This window comes from Rhinatrema bivittatum, chromosome 1 (genome assembly GCF_901001135.1).
Source record: "Rhinatrema bivittatum chromosome 1, aRhiBiv1.1, whole genome shotgun sequence".
NCBI lineage: Eukaryota > Metazoa > Chordata > Amphibia > Gymnophiona > Rhinatrematidae > Rhinatrema > Rhinatrema bivittatum.
This window is the reverse complement of record NC_042615.1, coordinates 567,311,165-567,332,974: the sequence shown is the minus strand read 5'-3', so window position 1 is coordinate 567,332,974 and position 21,810 is coordinate 567,311,165. Positions and strand designations below refer to the sequence as shown.

The 21,810-nt window shown below is 43.0% G+C and overlaps 1 protein-coding gene across 1 annotated transcript in view; it reads right to left on the bottom strand.

Annotated features, from left to right (window-relative positions):
- Nucleotides 1–462: 462 nt before the first annotated feature.
- The window catches only part of SLC28A3 (solute carrier family 28 member 3), a 161,946-nt gene continuing 140,598 nt past the window's right edge, over nucleotides 463–21,810 (bottom strand). Inside the window, exons 15-18 of the mRNA XM_029617345.1 lie at nucleotides 20,389–20,470; nucleotides 17,650–17,748; nucleotides 4,820–4,946; nucleotides 463–1,027 (exon numbers count right to left, since the gene is read on the bottom strand). Of these exons, the coding sequence (XP_029473205.1) occupies nucleotides 898–1,027; nucleotides 4,820–4,946; nucleotides 17,650–17,748; nucleotides 20,389–20,470 (438 nt within the window). The 3' untranslated portion in view covers nucleotides 463–897. The remainder of the gene's footprint in view (nucleotides 1,028–4,819; nucleotides 4,947–17,649; nucleotides 17,749–20,388; nucleotides 20,471–21,810) is intronic.

Sequence of the window (21,810 nt, the reverse complement as noted above, 5' to 3'; positions counted from 1 at the left end):
GTAAGGTTGGAAGCAAATAAAAAAAAGGAAAGGACAGAGGTAGGAGAACAGAAAACAAGAATATGACGCATTGGAATCAAGTGAAAGAAAGTAGACAGTGAAGAGTAGCAGAGAGGAAAGCAGGACACCGAGAGGCAGCAGGAGAGCCGGTAACAGAGGAACCAACTTGGAGACTTGACACAGAAAATGTATGGGATGGCAGAACAGAATGAAAAGACTGACCCCCGAGAAAGGCATACCTAAAATGAAAGACAGATGAGAAAAAAAAAAAGGAGAAATACGAATCGGGACACTGAAATGAGGAATGAAAGAAATAAAATTAGACAAAAACATTTATTTTGGTACAAAATCCATATTTATAAAATGACTTTAAAACTGACATTAAAAAGATAAAGTGACGTATGAGTGTAGGGGGAAGTGTGTAGAATGTATGTGATAACCCCCTCCCCCCCCCCCCCCCGGCACACACACATTTTGTAGATACTGTAGAGTTCAGTGGTCACCAGAAATTATGATCTGCCCACCAGGTTTTTTATTTTTCAGTAGGTGGCTACAAAGGAAAATGGAGCTCCTACCCCCTTGGATTGGTTTACCTGGTGGAAGGACGATCTTGATTAAGAAATGATCAAGTAAAGGTGAACACAGCGAGGGAACATTGCTGTGTTTTGAAGTACCCCATGAAGCACAGAGTAAATGTGAACTCCTCCTCTCAGGGGCATTGGCCTGGACTTTGATCAGGCATTTCCGCCTGCCTTCTCAGTCCTCCATCAGAGCAGGTCTGCTTATATTCTTTTTAGTTCATGTTCCCCCTCTTCCTTCAGTGAGTCCAAGAACAGGAAAAAGATGAATTAGAACTGTAGAGTGACGTGCTCTGAATTACATAGTTATTCTCCTCCTTCACAAGGCTGATGGAGGGAACCAACTGCAGTTAAATGAGGGAGAGTTCAGCATCTGGCAGCAGCCCGTCAGTGAGCTCATGGTGTAGTTTTCTGGCAGGGTGAAATTCTCTGGACTGTCTACAATTGTTCTGGAGAAGAAAAAGACAGAAGTAAGATTTGCTTTTTAAATAAGAATGTTCAACCGAAATAGCTAACTATTTAATTGAATTCCCTTAAAATAGAACAAAATATCTGAACAGCCCCAGCGCCTTTGATGTAACATTCAGTGCTGCGGAGAACCATTGTTAAAAAAGACACTTTTGATCTGATGGTATCATATTGTGGATTATTGTTGACCAAAACATTGTCTTATAGCAATATACAGTCGCATGTAGTGTCAGATCATGGTTGCAAGGTTCGTCTCTCAGAGAACTTTCTATTCAAAAGAAGAAAGACTACTGTGTAACTCTTGCACTACAGGTAATTCATCACTTGCTTTTATGCTGCATGACGTGATGGTGCCAACACCATGCTCAGAATTCAAAGTAACATTACCCAAGCAGCAAGGAGCTTACACCCATAAAGATATGCACAAAAGCAATTTTATGAGTTTGTTTACATGCACTGCAAAAGAAATTTGGGGGGTAGTGGGTTTGATTTGAGGTGGGGACATGATTTACGTGCATACTGTATTCTCAGTTTTCAAAAGTATGCATATAAATATATATGCACACTTACAGTTACACCTGCTCCCAAATGACTGCAATTGTGTGTGTGTATGTCGGTATTGGTTATATGTACATCTGTACATTTTCAAAGCAGATTTATGAGCCTTTGAAATCCACTTTGAATCCACTTTGAAAATCTGAACTAAATTCTGGAGATAAAAAGCACCCATAGACTTTAGCCTATGAAAATTACCAAAAAATGTATATTTCAAGCAAAAGTAAAGAGCCCTGCTCAAGATAAGCGAGCTTACTGTCCATTTGGGTCTGAACCTTACCAAGTCTGGATTTGTCAGTAGGCACATCAGGCCTGAGCCTAGGGCATAAGAACATAAATTGCCATACTGGGTCAGACCCAGGGTCCATCAAGCCCAGTATCCTGTTTCCAACAGTGGCCAATCCAGGCTATAAGTACCTGGCAAGTACCCAAAAACTAAGTTTATCCCATGCTACTGATGCAATTAATAGCAGTGGATATTCCCTAAGTAAACTTGATTAATAGTAGTTAAAGGACTTCTCCTCCAAGAACTTCTCCAAACCTTTTTTTAACCCATCTACACTAACTGCACTAACTACATCCTCTGGCAATAAATTCCAGAACTTAATTGTGCATTGAGTGAAAAAGAATTTTCTCCGATTAGTCTTAAATGTGCTACTTACTAACTTCATGGAATGCCCCCTAGTCCTTCTATTATCCGAAAGAGTAAATAACCGATTCACATCTACTCGTTGAAGACCTCTCATGATCTTAAAGACCTCTATTATATCCCCCCTCAGCCGTCTCTTCTCCAAGCTGAACAGCCCTAACCTCTTCAGCCTTTCCTCATAGGGGAGCTGTTCATTCCCTTTATCATTTTGGTAGCCCTTCTCTGTACCTTCTCCATCGCAACTATATCTTTTTTGAGATGCGGCGACCAGAATTGTATACAGAATTCAAGGTGCGGTCTCATCATGAAGCGATACAGAAGCATTATGATATTTTCCATTTTATTCACCATTCTCTTCCTAATAATTCCTAAAATTCTGTTTGCGAATGAACACAACAGCTGACATTTTGCAATCCCCCAAAAATCTGGGGGGGGGGCAGCAGACTGGCTGATGATTTGCTGCCTTTCAGCTATGCTGAATCTCACTCAGCAGAGAGTAGCCATTTGTTTCCTGATCCAGCCCCTCCCCTCCTAGGCAGCTTGCAGGGAACAGGAGAGGAGGAGAAGGGAATCTGCAGCAGATGGAGCAATGGGGATCATTTTGGGATGCTTAGGAGGGGCTGAGTAGAGATCTTTGGAGAGCGAGAAGAGAGACTGAAGGGTGAGACAAGGATCGACTCGGGTGTATGTCTGTGTATGAGAGAGGGTGGAGCAAGGGTAGGGGGCAGTGTTCATATATGTGAGACAGGAGGGATTGGTGACAGGTAGGGATGTGAATCGTTTTAGGATGATTAAAATTATCGTCCGATAATTTTAATATCGTCTTAAACAGTTATGGAACACAATACAATAGAGATTCTAACGATTTATCGTTATAAATCGTTAGAATCGTGAGCCGGCACACTAAAACCCCCTAAAACCCACCCCCGACCCTTTAAATTAAATCCCCCACCCTCCCGAACCCCCCCCCAAATGACTTAAATAACCTGCGGGTCCAGCGGCGGTCCGGAACGGCAGCGGTCCGGAACGGGCTCCTGCTACTGAATCTTGTTGTCTTCGGCCGGCGCCATTTTCCAAAATGGCGCCGAAAAATGGCGGCGGCCATAGACGAACACGATTGGACGGCAGGAGGTCCTTCCGGACCCCCGCTGGACTTTTGGCAAGTCTTGTGGGGGTCAGGAGGCCCCCCCCAAGCTGGCCAAAAGTTCCTGGAGGTCCAGCGGGGGTCAGGGAGCGATTTCCCGCCGCGAATCGTTTTCGTACGGAAAATGGCGCCGGCAGGAGATCGACTGCAGGAGGTCGTTCAGCGAGGGTTCCGGCGCCTCGCTGAACGACCTCCTGCAGTCGATCTCCTGCCGGCGCCATTTTCCGTACGAAAACGATTCGCGGCGGGAAATCGCTCCCTGACCCCCGCTGGACCTCCAGGAACTTTTGGCCAGCTTGGGGGGGGCCTCCTGACCCCCACAAGACTTGCCAAAAGTCCAGCGGGGGTCCGGAAGGACCTCCTGCCGTCCAATCGTGTTCGTCTATGGCCGCCGCCATTTTTCGGCGCCATTTTGGAAAATGGCGCCGGCCGAAGACAACAAGATTCAGTAGCAGGAGCCCGTTCCGGACCGCTGCCGTTCCGGACCGCCGCTGGACCCGCAGGTTATTTAAGTCATTTGGGGGGGGGGTTCGGGAGGGTGGGGGATTTAATTTAAAGGGTCGGGGGTGGGTTTTAGGGGGTTTTAATGTGCCGGTTTTGCGATTTTACGTTTTTTCGATTTTTTACAATTTTTCACGATTTTTCACGATATTTTACCCCCCCAAACGGCAACAATACGATTCCCTCCCCCTCCCAGCCGAAATCGATCGTTAAGACGATCAAGGACACGATTCACATCTCTAGTGACAGGTGTGTGAGATGAGGGCAAGCAAGGAGGAATAGGACCAGAGCATGTTAGGGTCACCTTTTGCGTACGTGCAAAATTGTCTCCATACAAATAAAGCTCAATACTTGGACATTTCTTTGGCGTCTAATCCATTTTGTTGTTCAATCTCAGGGGCAGGCAGGGAGGGAGGAGGGATGGACAGGGGGCAACAGCACCAACTGTATCTAGGGGTAGGAAAATCCTAAATCCATCTCTGAACTTTACTGTTCAGTCATCGGAGGTAGTTTCATTATGCTGGATGATAAATTATATTGAATTCTGAGCACCGTATGCCCACAAGTGGAATGTAAAACCACATGTTTGAAGCATGAAAAAGGTGAAAAATTACAACTGTTTTAATAAAAGATTTTGGGGGATTTCAAAATGTCAGCTGTTGTGTTTCTTCTTTGTACCCTTCTATAGAACATTTAACCCTTCTTATGCTGATTGTCCCACTTTAATCAGAGGGTTAAGAACAAGGAACTCAAGACTTCTGGATGGCTGCATGAGACGAGACAAGATCTGATCTGGGAACTTGGCAAGCCTTTTATTTCTCTTTACAATACTGTAAGTAGATCAGAAATCTTGCTGTGGGCATGAAATATTTTACTCCCAGGAACAGTCTCAATAAGGAAGAAAGGTTTTTAATGGTACAATACCTGTTAAAGAGGTTTAGACAGCAGTCAACAATTTCTGTAGAATTTTCAGGTAAACTTGAGTTGACCCTGAATGTATTTAAGAATAAAGTGTTGCATGGAACACTTATAACTGGTGGGGATACTATTCCTGGAAATTAAACACAGCAGTTTGAAAATTAAGACTATGCACACCACATACTATTTTACTTATGCCATTTTTTAAATATTGTATATAAAATATTTGAAAGAAGTTCTACGTTTTTGCAACCCAGTCCTAGGGTAAATTAGACAACAATAATACAATAATCATATGGTATTCCAAGTCCATAATAAACTAATAAAACAATATGAAGCAGATACTACAAGTATAAGGAATCAAGCATGCACTTATTATAGGACTAGCTTATTGAAGAAGGCAAAGGTATTTAAGAATTTTAAATAAATAAAATATCTTTTTTCTAAAGCATTTAATAATCAGTAACCCAATTTGCTGAATCATTTACCAGATCTGATGTATCTACTGTATTTAATGTGATTGTTTTGTCCTATTTTTTATGAGTGTAATGTTGTAAACCGCCTAGACAGGCAGATACCTGCCTTATTCGTGCGGTATATAAGAATTTCAAATAAATAAATAAATAAATAAATAAAACATAGAAATATAGAATATCTTAGCAGTAAAGGATCACAAGGCCCATCTTGTCTGCTCAGTTTCCTTCCTTTTTCAATGTCAATGTTTTCCCTTCAATTTCTTGCAAATAAATGTAAGCTAATGGCTTATTAAATTATTTCCCTGCTGGGCTAGGATAAATTAAATTACATAGGAGATAATCCCTGGCCACGTTCATTTGAACTCAGAGAATGCCTAATGATAACTTGAAGCAATTATTTGAAATCCATTTCATCAGTTACAGAGGAATGGAAATGGAAAATATTCCTATGAAAGATAAAAGAAGGATCATTAGCATTTTTCTGTTATGGGAGCAAAGAGTCCACTTTTGCTGGAAGTCAGTGCTATATTATTTTCCAGACTACACTGGTACCATGTGGACATTTCTGGAAAGGAGGGACACGTCAGTTTATTATAATTAACTTTCTATGACAATACTATTTATATTTGAGCTGACCAATTATAGGCTTTTGCATCACAACTTGGGTGGGTGATAGCTGCCTGAAGTCAGAGACAGGAGATTGAATACTAATGAGTTCTTTAAGTATAAACGGTAATAATACTTTTGTTTAAAGTAGAGAAAAGGGGAGAGATAGAGGGATGTAACCATGTGGTGAGGCTTCTTTAATTGTAGCTTTCAGCTGGCTGCTTTGCTTAAAAAAACAGGAAAAGCATTTTCAGGTAGCTGGAAGTTTTCTTGTAGTTATTAACTGAAAAAGGTATGTTTCCAGTAGCTCCAAGACAGATAGCTGTTTGTTATTTTGTAGCAAAGGAAAGGAAAGTGATTTTTTTAAATATTTTCTTTATTTTGGTTCTATTTCAAGCTAGATAAACAGTGAATACTATTACTGTTAGTCTAATTAAGTCAGTGGTGTATGGTGACATTTATAGCAGGGGATTCAGTCTCATTCCCTCAGTCCTCTCCCTCTGCCCTCCTGGCCTTCCTGCCTAGTCTATAGCAGTCTTGTTCCCTCAACCCCCCTCTCCCCTATACACAAAAAATACATGGAACCCATATGGCATTAGGCTTGTGGGAAAAAGCCACAACAAGATGTGGAATGACAAGCAAACACACTAAATATTAATCAATCCAGCAGGTGTCCCCCGATACGGAACCATGTTTTGCTAGGGCTACATTGGGAGGGCGGAGTAACATATAATATGGGAGATTCCTTTCAATGGTGTATGCCAATGATGTTATATTATATGTTACTCATCCCTCCTGATACAGCCCTAGTGAAACATGTTTCTGTGTCGGGGAACTAATGTTTCAATAAATATTTGACCACTTGGAATTAATGTTTCTTTGCTATTTAATTGATTGAAACTTATGTTTGGACCTTTTCTACCTTGTCGCAACACATCTGCTGGATTGATTAGGTTTGTTGTAAGATGTAATGGGTATGGGCTTGGCCCTCAGAAAGCCTCTTATGTGCGGGCTGGGTAGCACGTGCACATGGACGCGCGCGTAGTTTTTAAAAATCTACCCCTAAGTGTATGGTTGTATAATTTAGAGCCTAATTCACTACACTACTTCCCAAAGACTCAGAATGGAGGAAAAGCCTTAGTGAAAAATTTCAAAATTCCTACCTAAATTCTGGCCAGAATATTAGCATAAATTTTCAGTGTAATCTCACTTGATGGTTGACTCCTTTAGATTAACAACTCTGCACTCCAGATGAGTGATGGAACAGTTGCAGATGCCTGGTGTTCAGCACTCCACGTATGGGATCAGCTTGCTTCATGGAAATGAATTCTAAAATCTCACCGAAAAATAATAATATTCCCTTTCTGTTCTAAATTGTAGAAAATCTTCGGAAACTTCCCTCTTATTTAGTTCAGTGGTTTGCAGTCAGGGCCTTCAAGGGATTCAGTGAATCCCCAGCCCATAGGTGGCAAGTGCCATCCCAGTTTAATACAGCAGATCAGTCAGTGATAAATCAAACCTCTGCCTGTTCCGATCATTGGCATCACACATACCTTATACTAAGCCCCATGGGCAGCAAGAGTCACATTTATCCAAATGTCATCTCCTGCTGCCGCAGAGCCAGTCTCACATCTCTTACCATAATATCAGCCCTGCAACAGCAGGAGATGATTTTAGGATAAACACGACTCCTGCCACTTACCACCTGACAACTCGGCAGGCCACTGCAGAGCCTGTCCCATGGTGGCTGATGAGAAAGAGAGGACACGGTAGTTGCCAGAAAACCCCATACTACTGGTGGCTGAAGGGAGAAGAAGGACCTAGTGCCATGAGCAGAGCCCATCCCATTGGTGGCTGAAGAGAGAAAGATAACATAGTGGCCACCAGAGGACCCCATTCTGCTGGTGGCCGAAGAGAGAAGGACAACATGGTGGCCACAATTAGACCCCATCCCGCTGGCAGAAAAAGGGAAAAGGAGGACCTAGTGTCGCTAGCAGACCCCATCCCACTGGAGGCTAAAGAAGAGGCCCAGGCCCTGTGTGGTTTGTGTGTGTGTGTGTATGGCTGGAATAGAGCCCATATGTATGGGTAACTGCCTTTGTGTGTATAGATGAGTACTGGGAGTGGCTGTAGGTATGTGGGTTTGAGAGGCAAGGTGTTGGTGTAGATGGGTGACTGCCTGTGTGTGTGTGAATGACTAGCTGGGTGGGTGAGCTCCTGTGTATGTGTGGGTGAGAGGCTGTGTATATGTGAGTGTTAATTGTCTGTGTGTAGGGGAGATGGCTAGGTGAGATACTGTGTATGGGGGGAGAGTGTATGTGTGACTGCCTATGTGTGGGTATGGGTGGATGACTGCATGGGGGAGGGCATGAGCCTCTGAGTGGATGAAAGCCTAGGTATGTGTTTGTGGAAGAGTGAGATCCTGTGTATGTGTGGGTGAGAGAGTATGTGCATATGTGTGTACGAGAGGGAGAGGCTGTATGTGTGGGAGTGAGGTTTGAGAGCCTGTGTGTGTGAGTGTGGCTGGGTGAGAACATGTGTGTAGGGATGCGTGTATATGTGCGATGGCCAGTGTGTGGGTGAGAGACTCCATGTGTGGAGGGATATGTGTGTGGAGGGGGGAGTTAGACTGGCTGTTCCCCATCCACTCACACTGGCTCTATGTATGTAACAGAGCCTGTGTGTGTATGTCTGAATATGTGTGTGTGTGTGTGTGTTTGTGTGGGGCCCCACCTTGATCCAGACTACGAATTGGGGTAGGGAGTACCAAATGAGAAATTAAATTCACTAAATTTTCCGGTTCATAGCCTGAGTGGGGGTTGAGACAGGGTACCAGTTACCCCGATACCACAATTCTGTGCCCTTCCAAAACAACCTCTCACTTGTGCCACCACAGACCAGATAAAATCATCGCACCAGAATAAAACAGTAATTGACCCTTTTACTAATATTGTGTAAGTAGACAGTAAATGCAACCAGAACATTAAATGGGAAAAGTACAATAGTAAAGTATAATACAAACTTGCAGTTTTCTTATTTGAAATCAAGCAGGGCAAAAGTAACACTGGGTATGGCCTGTTAGCCAGGGCAACCAACATACTCATATGGATAATAAAAAAAACAAGTAACATTAATAGGTAAAGGTTGGGGGAAGCAATGAAGTACACAGCTTTCAAAAATTGTCTTTACCCTGAGTAGTCAAAAAAGGTGGGAAGGGAACAGATCCACCCAATGTCACCAGTTTGTAAAAGGTGCACCCTGTCCCCAACACAAAATTTTGTGGGGAAAAAAACAAACAATCAAGAAAATGAAGAAGTCCCTCTTGATGGTGGAGCTGTCTAGATGACAAACCAAATAGATGAGCACTAAAGTGTGTGAAAGCTCTCTCTCTCCTGGGGAGCTTTCCCCAAATAGTTTACTTGGTACTAAACAGAAAGAAGGCCTGGTTTCAGTCTCTTACAGAAAGACCACAATCCACTAGTTTTTCTTTCCCAGTACCTGCCAGCAAAGGTTTATGCTTGACTTCGGCTGAAAGACTGAAGCAACTGAAATGAGATACCGAATTTGAGACAAAAGGAAAGGAAATAAACCTCCCTTCTCTGCTATGATAGTCTCTGTGCAAAGTTTAGATTACTTAATTCAGTCTCTTAGGAAGGTGATCCAGCCATATGCTCTTGAGCTTGGATATCTTTGGAAAGGATGTTTCTTAGTCTCTCATTCTCTCAGCTCAGGGCAAATCTGTCCCTTGTTGGGATTTTATATGTATCTTGGCTATGAAGCAAGAACAGCTGTTCTGGCTCTCTATTTCCTCAAAGCGCAGACTTCTGTCTCTCCCTCTCGATAATTAGCTCTTCAGAAGAAGAACTGCTTGCAGGGCTGCCAGATGCACTTCTCTCTTCTTGGCTCCTGGCTATCCCTGCCTCACACACACAGACAAAGCTAGCCAAATTATGTTTCTATCTTAATTGGTCTCCCATTATTCCTTTGGTTTCCTTGTCTGCTGGCTATGTAGTTCTGTTCTCTGGACAGGCTAAACAGTACAACCCTTTTCCCAACTTGTTAACACTCTGTGAGTGTTGAATGCTGGTTCTTGCAGAACATTCTTCATTCATAAGAGAGCACATAGAGGGGCAGATTTTAAATACTTGCGCGAGCGCGTACTTTTGTTCGCGCAGCAGGCGCGAACAAAAGTACGCTGGATTTTATAAGATACGTGCGTAGCCGCGCGTATCTTATAAAATCCGGGGTCGGCACGCGCAAGGGGGTGCACATTTGTGCAACCTGTGCGCGCCGAGCCCAGCGCGCGCTGCCTGTTCCTTCTGAGGCTGCTCCGATTTTGGAGCGGCCTCGGAGGGAACTTTCCTTCGCCCTCCCCCACCTTCCCCTCCCTAACCCACCCCCCCGGCCCTATCTAAACCCCCCCCTTAACTTTGCGCACGTCGGCCGGCTGCCCCGCTCCTTGGTCCGATCCCGGGGGCTGTTCCGGAGGCCGCAGCACGCCCCCGGAATGCCCCCGGGCTGAAACCACACCCACATTGCCGCCCCCAAAACGCCGCACCCCGCCTCCTAAACGCCCCGTCATCCCGCCACGCCCCCGTCATGCCCCCGACAGGAAGCCCCGGGACTTACGCGCATCCCGGGGCTCTGTGCGCGCTGGCGGCCTATGCAAAATAGGCGCGCCGGCACGCGAGGGCCCTGTGCGCATAAATCCGGAAGGATTTACGTGCGCAGGGGTTTTTAAATCCGCCCCAGAGGTTTTTGACCTATTTTTGTATTTCTCTAGCTTGGCTACAGCAGCTTGCAGGCTCTGCAGAGTTGGAAACCCTGTTTTGACAGGTCCAAAATACATCACTCAGATCCAGATGCAGCTCAGTCCACGTTCTAAGGCTCCAACATATGATAAGCTTGTGGGGGCAGGAACCTAGTTTATAGTAGCTTGCTACATGTGTGTGGGAGAGGATAAAATTTGTACAGCTCCCCCTCCTCCAATCCAAAATAATCTCAGAACAGCTGAAAATCAAAATATCCCAGGGATGAAGAACGGGAGATTTTTAAAATTATTAGTTTCATTATTGGATGTTATTTGATATATCTGCTGTTTTGAAATTTTATGTTGGTATTTTGGCACATTTTATAAACATTTTTATGAGGTTTTAATTATTGGATGTTCTACTCATCTGGTTTTTAAATATTCTTTTTATTAGTATGGGTTTTGCTTTTATGATTGATGTTTTATATTTCTTTATTTTGCTGTTTGTTGGTCTCTTATTTTGCCTTTGGTAAGGGTCTGTCTGTTCTATATGTGTGATCAAGGTGAGGGATTTTGCTGTGTCTAGTTTCTGTATAGGGGTCTATAGCAGTCCATCTTGATATGTTTTAAACCGGAAGCATATTGGTTTTCTAAGACCTTATGTAATGTTTGCAGTGCTGCTCTTTCCTGGGTAAGGTTGTTGCTGTTTGAGTCCTGGGAGTTAGTGGTGTTTTGGAGTAACTGTATTTTTGGTAGGTTGTGAAAGCTTTTATTGGAGCTATGTATTATCCAATGAGTTATTAAGATAATATAGGATCTGTGTTTAGATGCAAATATCTCTAATCTGAACCATACAAAGGTAAAAAGTGAAGTCCAAGATAACATCCAACAAAGAACACAACTTTACTGGTTATTGTTTTATACTCCTTGGGGCAGATTTTATAAATCTGCGCACACGCGTACTTTTGTTCGCGCACCAGGCACGAACAAGAGTACGCGGGATTTCAATAGATATGCGCGTAGCCGCGCGTATCCATTAAAATCCGGGGTCGGCGCGTGCAAGGCTGCCCAAAATCGGCAGCCTGCGCACGCCGAGCCGCGCACCCTGCCTCCGTTCCCTCCAAGGCCGCTCCGAAATCAGAACAGCCTCGGAGGGAACTTTCCTTCCACCCCCCGCACCTTCCCTTCCCTTCCCCTACCTAACCCACCCCCCCGGCCCTATCTAAACCCCCCCTACCTTTGTTGGCAAAGTTACGCCTGCTGGAAGCAGGCGTAACTTTGCGCGCGCCCCGGGCCGGCTGCCGCGCTCCATGTTCCAGTCTGGGGGCTGGTCCAGAGGCTGTGGCCACGCCCCCGAATGCCCCCGGGCCGAAACCACGCCCGCGGCGCCGCCCCCGAAACGCCGCGTCACTCGCGATATGCCCCCAAAATGCCGCGTCACTCCCGGCATGCCCCCAACACGCCCTCCCGACATGCCCCGGGACATACGCGTGTCCCGGGGCTTGTGCGCGCCGCCGAGCCTATGCAAAATAGGCTCGGCGTGCGCAGGGGGGGTTCGGGGGTAGGTTTTCTGGGGGTACGCGCGTATCTTACTCGCGTACTCCTTTGAAAATCTTTCCCCTTGTGTGTATATGATTACTCACGGATGTTTAAAAAAGCAGAGGAAAAGGCCCTTTTCGCATGCGATAGAGGTTTATGACACACGATACGGGTGTATCGTGTGCGATAAGCCATTGATAAATGACCCCTTAGACATAAAGTTGTCTAAAATTAGTAAGTAATAATAAAAGAAATTCAATGCACAAATTGTATTTCTAAGACCCTGATTAAAAACTATAAACAACTTACAAATGCCTCATCAACTTGCTAAAAGGACATATCCTGAAATGTGTAGTTTTATGTTGAAAAAAACTTAGCATTTCTTTATTTTAATATATTTACCTTAAATTTTTTCACAGCTGCAGGATTTTAGTTTCTTTATCTAAGCATTAAATTTGGCACAACAGAAAAATGAATTCTTCCTGAAAATACTAGAAATGTGTGTGTTTGAGGTGGGATGGGTGGATGGGTCAGGGGAAAGAAGAGAGAAGCGGATTGCTGATAGTTTTTTCTCAGTCCTAATATCAATCCGGCCTTTAATGTCTTGTATATTTCTGAATAATACAAATTTAATGTGACTTGCAACACACTTGAAACATAAACATTATATTGGTATGCCTTGCACTGATTTATACTAATTGATACTGTATTATTTTTTCCTGCTGCTTATTTCACTATTCATAACTGAAAATAGTCAGATTTACTTTACTAAACGTTCATATACCTAATTTAAAAGAAAGTACTACATTCACCGTGCATTGAATTATTCTTAGATTCATGAGAGTGGAAATTGGGAAGAGATAGGTAACTTACTACAGGACAGTTAGTCTGACTTCAGTAGTGGGTAAGTTAAAGGAGTCACTGGTAAAGAAAATGTCACATGGTAGGAGCAATGGACAGCCGGTGCCATCTTGTGCTCCTACCTTGTGACAGGGACCGACCAATGGCACCGGTAGCCCCTGTGACAGTCAGGGCAAAGGCTATCAGCACCATTTTGAATACCGGCAGCCGACAGCCCAAGTGCAGGAGATTGCTCCAGGACCCCAGCTGGACCACCATGGACTTTTGGCAAGTCTTTTTTTTTTTGGGGGGGGGGGGGGGTCAGGAGGGTGCGGGGTTGTAGTTAATTAAATTGAAAGGGTTGGGATGGGGTTTTGTTTTGGGAAACAAATACATATGTAACTAATGAACGGATTGGGTTCCCCAAGAATGGATGCAACGGATTTGGGTCCCGACAAATATGAATACTGAATGGGACAAATCCATCCCTGCTGCACATCCCTAACACCAGGGATTCTAGTAAGAATAGGCAAATTTAGAATAAGACTACTTTTGTGCATAACATGACCAAAGTACATTAAAACAAAATTCTATTAGTGCACTACATCACACTGTCAACGAGACTATATCTGCAAAAAGTGTAGAGGTCCATATTCAAAAGCCATTTAGATGAATAATGTAATAGTTGTCCATGTATGTGACTTATCTGGCTATATTCAGCCCTTTTCTCACTAAACTAGTTTCATGGCTGGAATTTAGCCTGATAAGAAAACCAATTCGGATTCCGTAAGTCCAGGAACACTGAATCCCTATTAGCCTCATTATCAGACACCATTCTCCTTAATTTGGAAAAAGGCCAACCGTTCCTTCTCACACTACTGGATCTCTCCTCAGCGTTTGACACCGTGAATCACACCTGCCTCCTTCAGCATCTAGCCAACATTGGAATCACAGGATCAGCGCTAGATTGGTTCAAATCGTTTCTGGAAAACAGGTCATACAAGGTAAAGATAAATAGCAAAGAGTCTCACCCCTGTGACTCAAAGCTGGGGGTACCTTAAGGATCATCCCTGTCACCTACACTGTTCAATATTTATCTTCTCCCACTTTGTCAACTACTAACCAACCTCAAGCTAATGCACTTCCTATATGCGGATGACATACAAATACTCATCCCTATAGCGGAATCTCTTCAAAAAACCTTGTCTTTCTTGACCAACTGCCTCGCAGCAATCAACACCCTACTCTCCAGCCTCAACCTGGTACTAAACACCAACAAAACTGAAATCCTTCTTATAGCTCCAGAAAACTACATACCGCTCTTCCCCACAACCACCAACCAATGTCCTAGCACCTCAATTGACCTCACTACCCAAGTGAGAGACCTGGGTGTACTACTAGACAACCGACTCAGCCTCAGCAAGTTCATTAACAACACCACAAAAGAATGCTACTTCAAATTGCAAGTACTAAAAAAATTAAAACCACTTCTACTCCACCGTGACTTCCGCCTGGTATTACAATCCATCATCCTCCCGAAACTGGATTATTGCAACTCACTCCTGCTGGGTCTCCCTGCTAGCACCATCAAACCACTTCAGATGGTCATGAATGCCACAGCCAGAATTCTCACAAACACTAAAAAAAGGGAGCATATCACCCCCATCCTACAGCACCTACACTGGCTGCCGATTAAATACAGAATACACTTTAAAAGCCTTATGATGATACACAAGGCCCTTCACAACATTTCCCCTCTCAACCTTACTTATCAACTCCAACAGCACTCCTCTAAGAGACCGACCAGATATGCGTACAAGAACACGCTTCTTACCCAACCGGCAAAAACGTCTTTGAGGAAACGCGCTCTTTCCACGGCGGGCCCCCCTCTCTGGAATTCGCTCCCTCCTGATCTCCGCATAGAGCCCTGCCACAGGACATTCAAAAAGAAACTAAAGACTTGGCTCTTCGCCCAAGCATTCCCGGAGAACTAAGACCCGAGGAATACAATGACATTATACACCCTGATTCCCCTCTCCCTCTGTACTTATGTTCCTTATAGTGCCATATCTCAGTTTAATTAGGCCTTGTTGTTCCTTGTTAGTTTCTCTGCAAGTTCCTTATTGTCCAAGTTCTTTATTATTATTCTGTTTTCATTGTAAGCTGCCCATTCATTGTAAGCTGCCCATTGTTATTATTTACATATATAATTATCTGATCTTCTTTTTCCTTCTTAATCCAAGTTATTGTTTCCCTGTTATATGTAACTGCTTCTCTGCACTACAGTTCAAATTGTAATGTTTATTATATTTACACCCCTGTTCTTTGTGAACCAGCATGATGGGACTTCTGTCCTGAATGTTGGTATATAAAAAACCTTAAATAAATAAATAAATAAAAGAGGCTGTCCAAGTTATTTATTGTTAGTTTGTTTCATTGTAAGCTGCCCAAGAGGCATCAGTTTGATTTCACTGTAAACCGGTGCGATATGTATATTACACAGGAACATCGGTATATAAAAATAATAAATAAATAAGATAGAGGCATTCTGGGGGCGGGCAGGAGGCATTCTGGAGAGGAGCAGAGTAGGGCTGTCCTAAAGTTAGCTAGTTATACATAACCAGCTAACCAGCAGGATATACTCAGTGGTGCGCTTGTGCCGCTGAATATATCTGACTATCTTAGCCAGTTATATAGAATCTATTTAGGTCTGATATCAAATGAGCCAGAACCAGCCAGACCCAGATGGAATTCAGGAGGTTCTGAAAGTATCTAGCCAAGTGAATTCCAGCTGCAGCATGGAGACTTGCAGGAATTCATCAGTTTCCTAGTTTGGGCCCTAGGAGAGAGAATGCAGCACAACCCAATTGAATCTCTTCCTTTCAAGGAGGGTTCAACATTAAAACTGTGGGTAACCACTTGGGATATGGATCTTGGAATTATGGAGCAGATTCCCTTCAACAAGGAGGCATTGCCAGCCTGGAATGATTATAAGCCTTTGCTGATAGGAGCCCAGATTCGTGTTTATATCTGAGGGGCCAGGGTTCAACTAGAATCCCATTTGTGTTTCTGGAACTGCAGATTTCTGCTGCTGCTGCTGCCACAAGTCTTCTATTATGTGAAGAAGCGTGTAACCACTATGGAAGTGCCTGTGGATGTAGACTAATAAATATGTTTCTTTATCTACCCTGTAAATAAATCAGATCTGCATTGGAACCACATTTAACAGCATCTGGGTAAACTTTTGTGTCTGGTCTCTGCATGGTAAGGAAGGTGCAATATGGTCACAGATTCTGGAGGGGTACTGTTAATGTACAGGGCAGAAAAGGGTTTCTCATCCTCAGAGAGGTCTTGTCAAACTTTCCATAACGGAGTTTTACCCCAAGGTGCACTACAGCACCTGCTGAATCATTTAGGAACCCTAAGGCTCCTGTAAGTGGGACATACTCCCATCCTCAGGTTACACAGATGATACTAAGATCTGCAAAAAGAGTGGATGCTTCTGATGGAGCAGACAAAAAGACAAATAATCTAAGAAAGCTTACAGCATGATCAAATGCTTCGTAGTTAAGTTTCAATACAAAAAAAAAAATGCAGAAATCCAAGGAAGCAATAGACGATTGGGGGGGGGGGGGGGGGGGGAGGGCAGGGGGTGACAGAGATGCCGATATGCACTAAACAGGAGAGACATCTCAGAGCTCTCATATCTGATGATCTCAAGTTTGCAAAACAGTTGAACAAGGCAGAGGCCAGAGCCACAGAAATGATAGGTTGCACAGAGAGAGGTATTATTAACAGGTAAATGGATGAGATAATACATCTGTACCAATCAATGGTGAGATCTCGTTTAGAGTATGTTCCAATTCTGGACAACTGTAGACAGACTAGAGGCAATGCAAAGTAAAGCTACCAAACGGAGCAACCTCAAACTCTATGAACTAAGACCTATGGACCTAAATATATATATGCAAGGAAAGAGGAGGTATATTTATCAAGCTTTCAAATACTTCAAATATATTAATAATGCATAAGCAAGCAAGCATTTTTTCAGTAGAAAGTTTATTGTAGAAAAAGAGGTCAAGATATGAGGCTGAAAGGGGATTAGACCTAAAAGTAACATTAGGAAATGATTTTTCATAGAAATATTGGTGCATATATGGAATAGCCTTCCACTGGAGATAGTGCAGACAAAAATAGTAACCAAATTCAAGAAATTATGAAGTAAGCACAGAGGATTCTTGGTTCTGAGTAAGTGGAGGTAATGCCTTCACAGTTTGGGGTCTGTGGCATTGCAACAGGAAGGGAATTGGGCAGAATAGATGGTCCTTATCTGTCGTCATAGTCTTATGTTTCTATGATTTGATTAAGAGGTATCGTCTCTTCATTCCCTGGACAAAAATAATAGTAGATTTTTTAATGTACTTACTCGGCAAACCAATGCCATTTATAAACTGCTGTTGGACACTTTAGGTCTGAACTGATAAGGTGGGATGGGGAAGGGAAGAGAAAAATGAAGGGTATGGAAAATGTTATGCTGAGCGGTACATTTGCTGTTCAACTCACAAATTGCCTTTTACCTATACATATGGCCCTATATGGGTCAACAAAGGAAAGAGATAGCATACCTGCAATACAGGCAGTCATGAAGCAGGAAACTGTACCAGCAATCAATGCCCTGAGTGCACTGCGGGCAATGTCACCTTTTCTACTTGGAGCCATAGATGCTATGGAAAAATGGTACATAGAAAAGCATGGTCAAGAATGAGTCCTCCGAAAACTAGCCACAGCATTCAGCATGTTTCATGGCCGTTGGCTCTAAATAAGCAGTGGAGTCCCAGATAAAAAGAGTCCCTGTGGGTAGATAACAGTTTTTAGTGCTGTTGCATGAGAGCATCCACACCAAAGTACTAGTCCACTATATATTACAATTCTTATGGAATTAATTTGTGAAATAAAATTCAAAGAGGGATTTGAATGATTTCACATTTTAGCATAAATCAGATTTGGTTTGAAGGTTAAACACAGTGGAAGAATCTTACTATTCAATATGTCAGGTTTTCAACAATGACATTACAGTTAAAATTGTCACAATTTGGAGCTCTGCTAACCTGCCAGATTACTAAGCTTTCTCAGTATGTTTCAAAATATTGATACTTTGTGCCTTTCCTCTAAGTGCATGCTATCTACTGTATATCTATTTATATAAAAAGGCCTGTGTCACACTGTTGTGTCTGTTTTTCTACCAGGTGGTACCCAGAACAGTGGAAGGGTCATGGTGCAAAGACAATCTGCCCCTATCTGTCACGCTTACACACACACACAGACACACACACACACACATATTCACACAAACACACACAGGCATGAACACGCACACACTCACAGAGGCTCACATGCAGATACATACACAGGCATACAGACAGGCACACAGGCACACACAAAGACTTCCCAAACACACACACACATAAGCATGTGCCCCTACCCACACACCCAGGTACAGGCACACACACACACACAAACGCACTTATGCATACAGGCTGTTATTGACCAGACAACCCGAGCAATTCCAGGGACTGTTCGCTAATATGCTCTGTCTGCAAAGCCCTGTTTTTCATTCTCCCACACACAGGGACAGGCAGGAATAGGCACATAAACATAGGTGTACACAAACTCGCAGAAGTTCACAGAATATTGCACAAGGAAGCAGAAAGTGCATCAAGCTTGCATTGGCTCACACATGTGCACACACACACACACACACACACACACACATGCACAAGCAAGCACAGGCATGCACACAGGCGATCACAGGTAGACACACACACATATACATAGCATAGGCAGACATATACACACACATACAGCACAGGCAGACACACATATAGGCAGACAGATGGACACACACAAGCATAAGTACCCCCCCCCCCACACACACACAGGCACAGGCATCCATACAGGCCCCCTAAACAAATTGACTCATAAAGGCAGACACATACATACATACAAAGGCACAAGCACCCGCACACACAGGCTCAGGCCCCCCCCCCCCCCCCAGGCAGGCATGGGCTTACACACAAACACAAGCAGACACACATGCACATGCTCTTGAAACACAGACACACAGACAACACACATTTGTACACAAAGGCAGAGGCACACTCCCCCCCACAAATACCATAGAAACTATTATTGACCAGACAACCTGAGCAACACTGGGTAAGATTTGCTAATTTGCTCTGTTTGTGAAGCCTTGTCTGTCATGCTCCCACACACAGGAACAGACAGGAATAGGCACATACCCATAGGTGTACACAAACTCAAACAAGCTCGCAGAACTTCACAGAATCTTGCATTCATAAATGCATACAAGCGTGCATAGGTCCACACGTGCACACACTGGCTTCCACACGCATATGTGCATACACACACACACAGGCACAGGCAGACACACACATAGGCAGACGCAGGCAGAGACACACACACACACACACATACATACACACATAGGCACATACATACACACATACATACACACATACATACATACACACATACATACATACACACATACATACATACACACATACACACACACATACAAAGAGAGACATACACACATAGGCATAGGCAGCCCCAACACACAGGCAGAGGCATCCACAGGCCCCCCAAACACACAGAAACACACAGGCAGACACATACAATCACACAGGCATATTCACTCCCACACACAGGCACAGGCCCCGGCCCCCTATCATGTCCAAGCACCCACAAACACTCCCAGGCACAGGCACACACAAATATACACACATGCACATACACACTGCTACACACACAAACACACACACACACACACATACACACACACACACACACACATGCTGTTATAGACCAGAGCTACACCAGGCACTTTTTGCTAGAATATTTTCTGAAGGAGCTGCATTCCAATAAAACATACACCATTCTTTATGACATATGTTTACTGCCAATTATTTAAATACATTTATAAACTGTTTATTTAATAAAATTAATTTTTGTTTGTCTGGGTTTAGAATAGATGCAATAGTCTATAGCAATTCAGTGTAATTTGTTGATGACAAATATTATAGACACACATTTGTCTCTCACTTTTCACCTGGGAGGAGAGATTTGTTTGCAAACCTCTTATACAGGGGTAGGCAACTCTGTCCTGGAGTGCCATAAACAAGCCTGGTTTTCAGGATATCCACAATGAGTATGCAGGAAATATATTTGCATGCACTATCTCCTGAAAACCATATTGCCTACCCTGCTCCAATAAATGATACAGTGCAATCGCACTATATAAACAATTTAAAGTACATTAGAAACCAAGAGATATTTCATACTTAATCCTCCTATCACTATTCCCAGAGAGCCAAAGTTTGCGAATCCACAGAGGGCATAGGTGGCAATGGTTTCTGAACGTATCTGTTGAAAATACAATAGAAACAAATGAGTTATTTGGATCTCTAATCATCATAAACATTTTTTAGCCCTGTAGCATGTTTTTGAACCACACATTTTGATTCTGTCAATTGTTCAGTGCATTCGTTGTTATGGTATTCCAAATGATACCTACAAGAGAGCCATCACCCACAGACTCCAGCATTTTCATTACTGTAAGTTTTCTTTTGCCACAAAAATAATGTGTTTCGGTTGTGATTTTGACAAGACTTGATAGCTTTGACTTTTGGTTTGCATTGGGCAATAGAGGAATTTGTGGTCTGAAGCTCCTTTAGAAATCAGTTGAGCAAGAAAAAATAAATGTCCTCCAACAGAATACACAATGAAAATATGGAGGGGTATTTGGAATCCACGCATCCACCCATTTTATAATGATCATGAGAAATGCAATTAAATACAACAGATGTGGTTGGCGGTTTTCGATCTCCAGCACTGGATATTCCGCCCGCAAATTCTTCTTCGTTGAACATGCACAGAACATTTCAGCTTGAACTTGAACCAGGCACATTTCACTCGGATTCAAATTTGGCAGAATTTTCAGATCTTCCCTCAGATCTGCTGGATGAATTGGGATCAACCCATTTAGATTTGCTGCAGATTCACTATAAATTTACCAGTTTGCAGGATTCTGCCTCAAAATGGCCTGCTATGGATTCAGAGAATTGGGGAATTTGCTTGAATTTTGATGCAGCTTTGCCAATTCACAGGACTCGGCATTGGACCTTCAAAAATAAAGTTTGCTGAAACAATTTGGCAAACTTACATAAATTCTTGTTGATTTCTTGAACTAGTTGGCAAACCTTTTTTCCTTATAAGAAATCCCACATCTCTACTCCCTGCTCTAATTGGGCTTAGATGCAATACCTATTAGATGGAGATATATTTCTAGTTGTGCTCTCTCTCAGAGTAAATACCTTGGAAAGTACCTTGTGCTGGTACATATTGAGTTAATGCAAAATCTGCTCATTATCCCTCATTCACATGTTTATTTGCCTATTTGAACATATGACCATTATAAAATGTTCCACTACAGTGTTAATTACTGTGATTTTTGGGGGCTATATTAGTGGTTTAGTACATAGCACAGTTTTTATATTTATTTATTTATTTCCTATTTTTCTATACCGGCTTTCATGACAGGAATCACATCAGACCGGTTTACATTTAACAGGGTGTGCAATATACAGAGAATTTGAGCAACTATAACAAGTGCATGGTTAACGGAAATGCAGTTACAATAAAACAGGGAAGTACAACTGGGAGCGGAAGTAGAAAGGAAGATTGAGTGACAGCAAAATTATTTA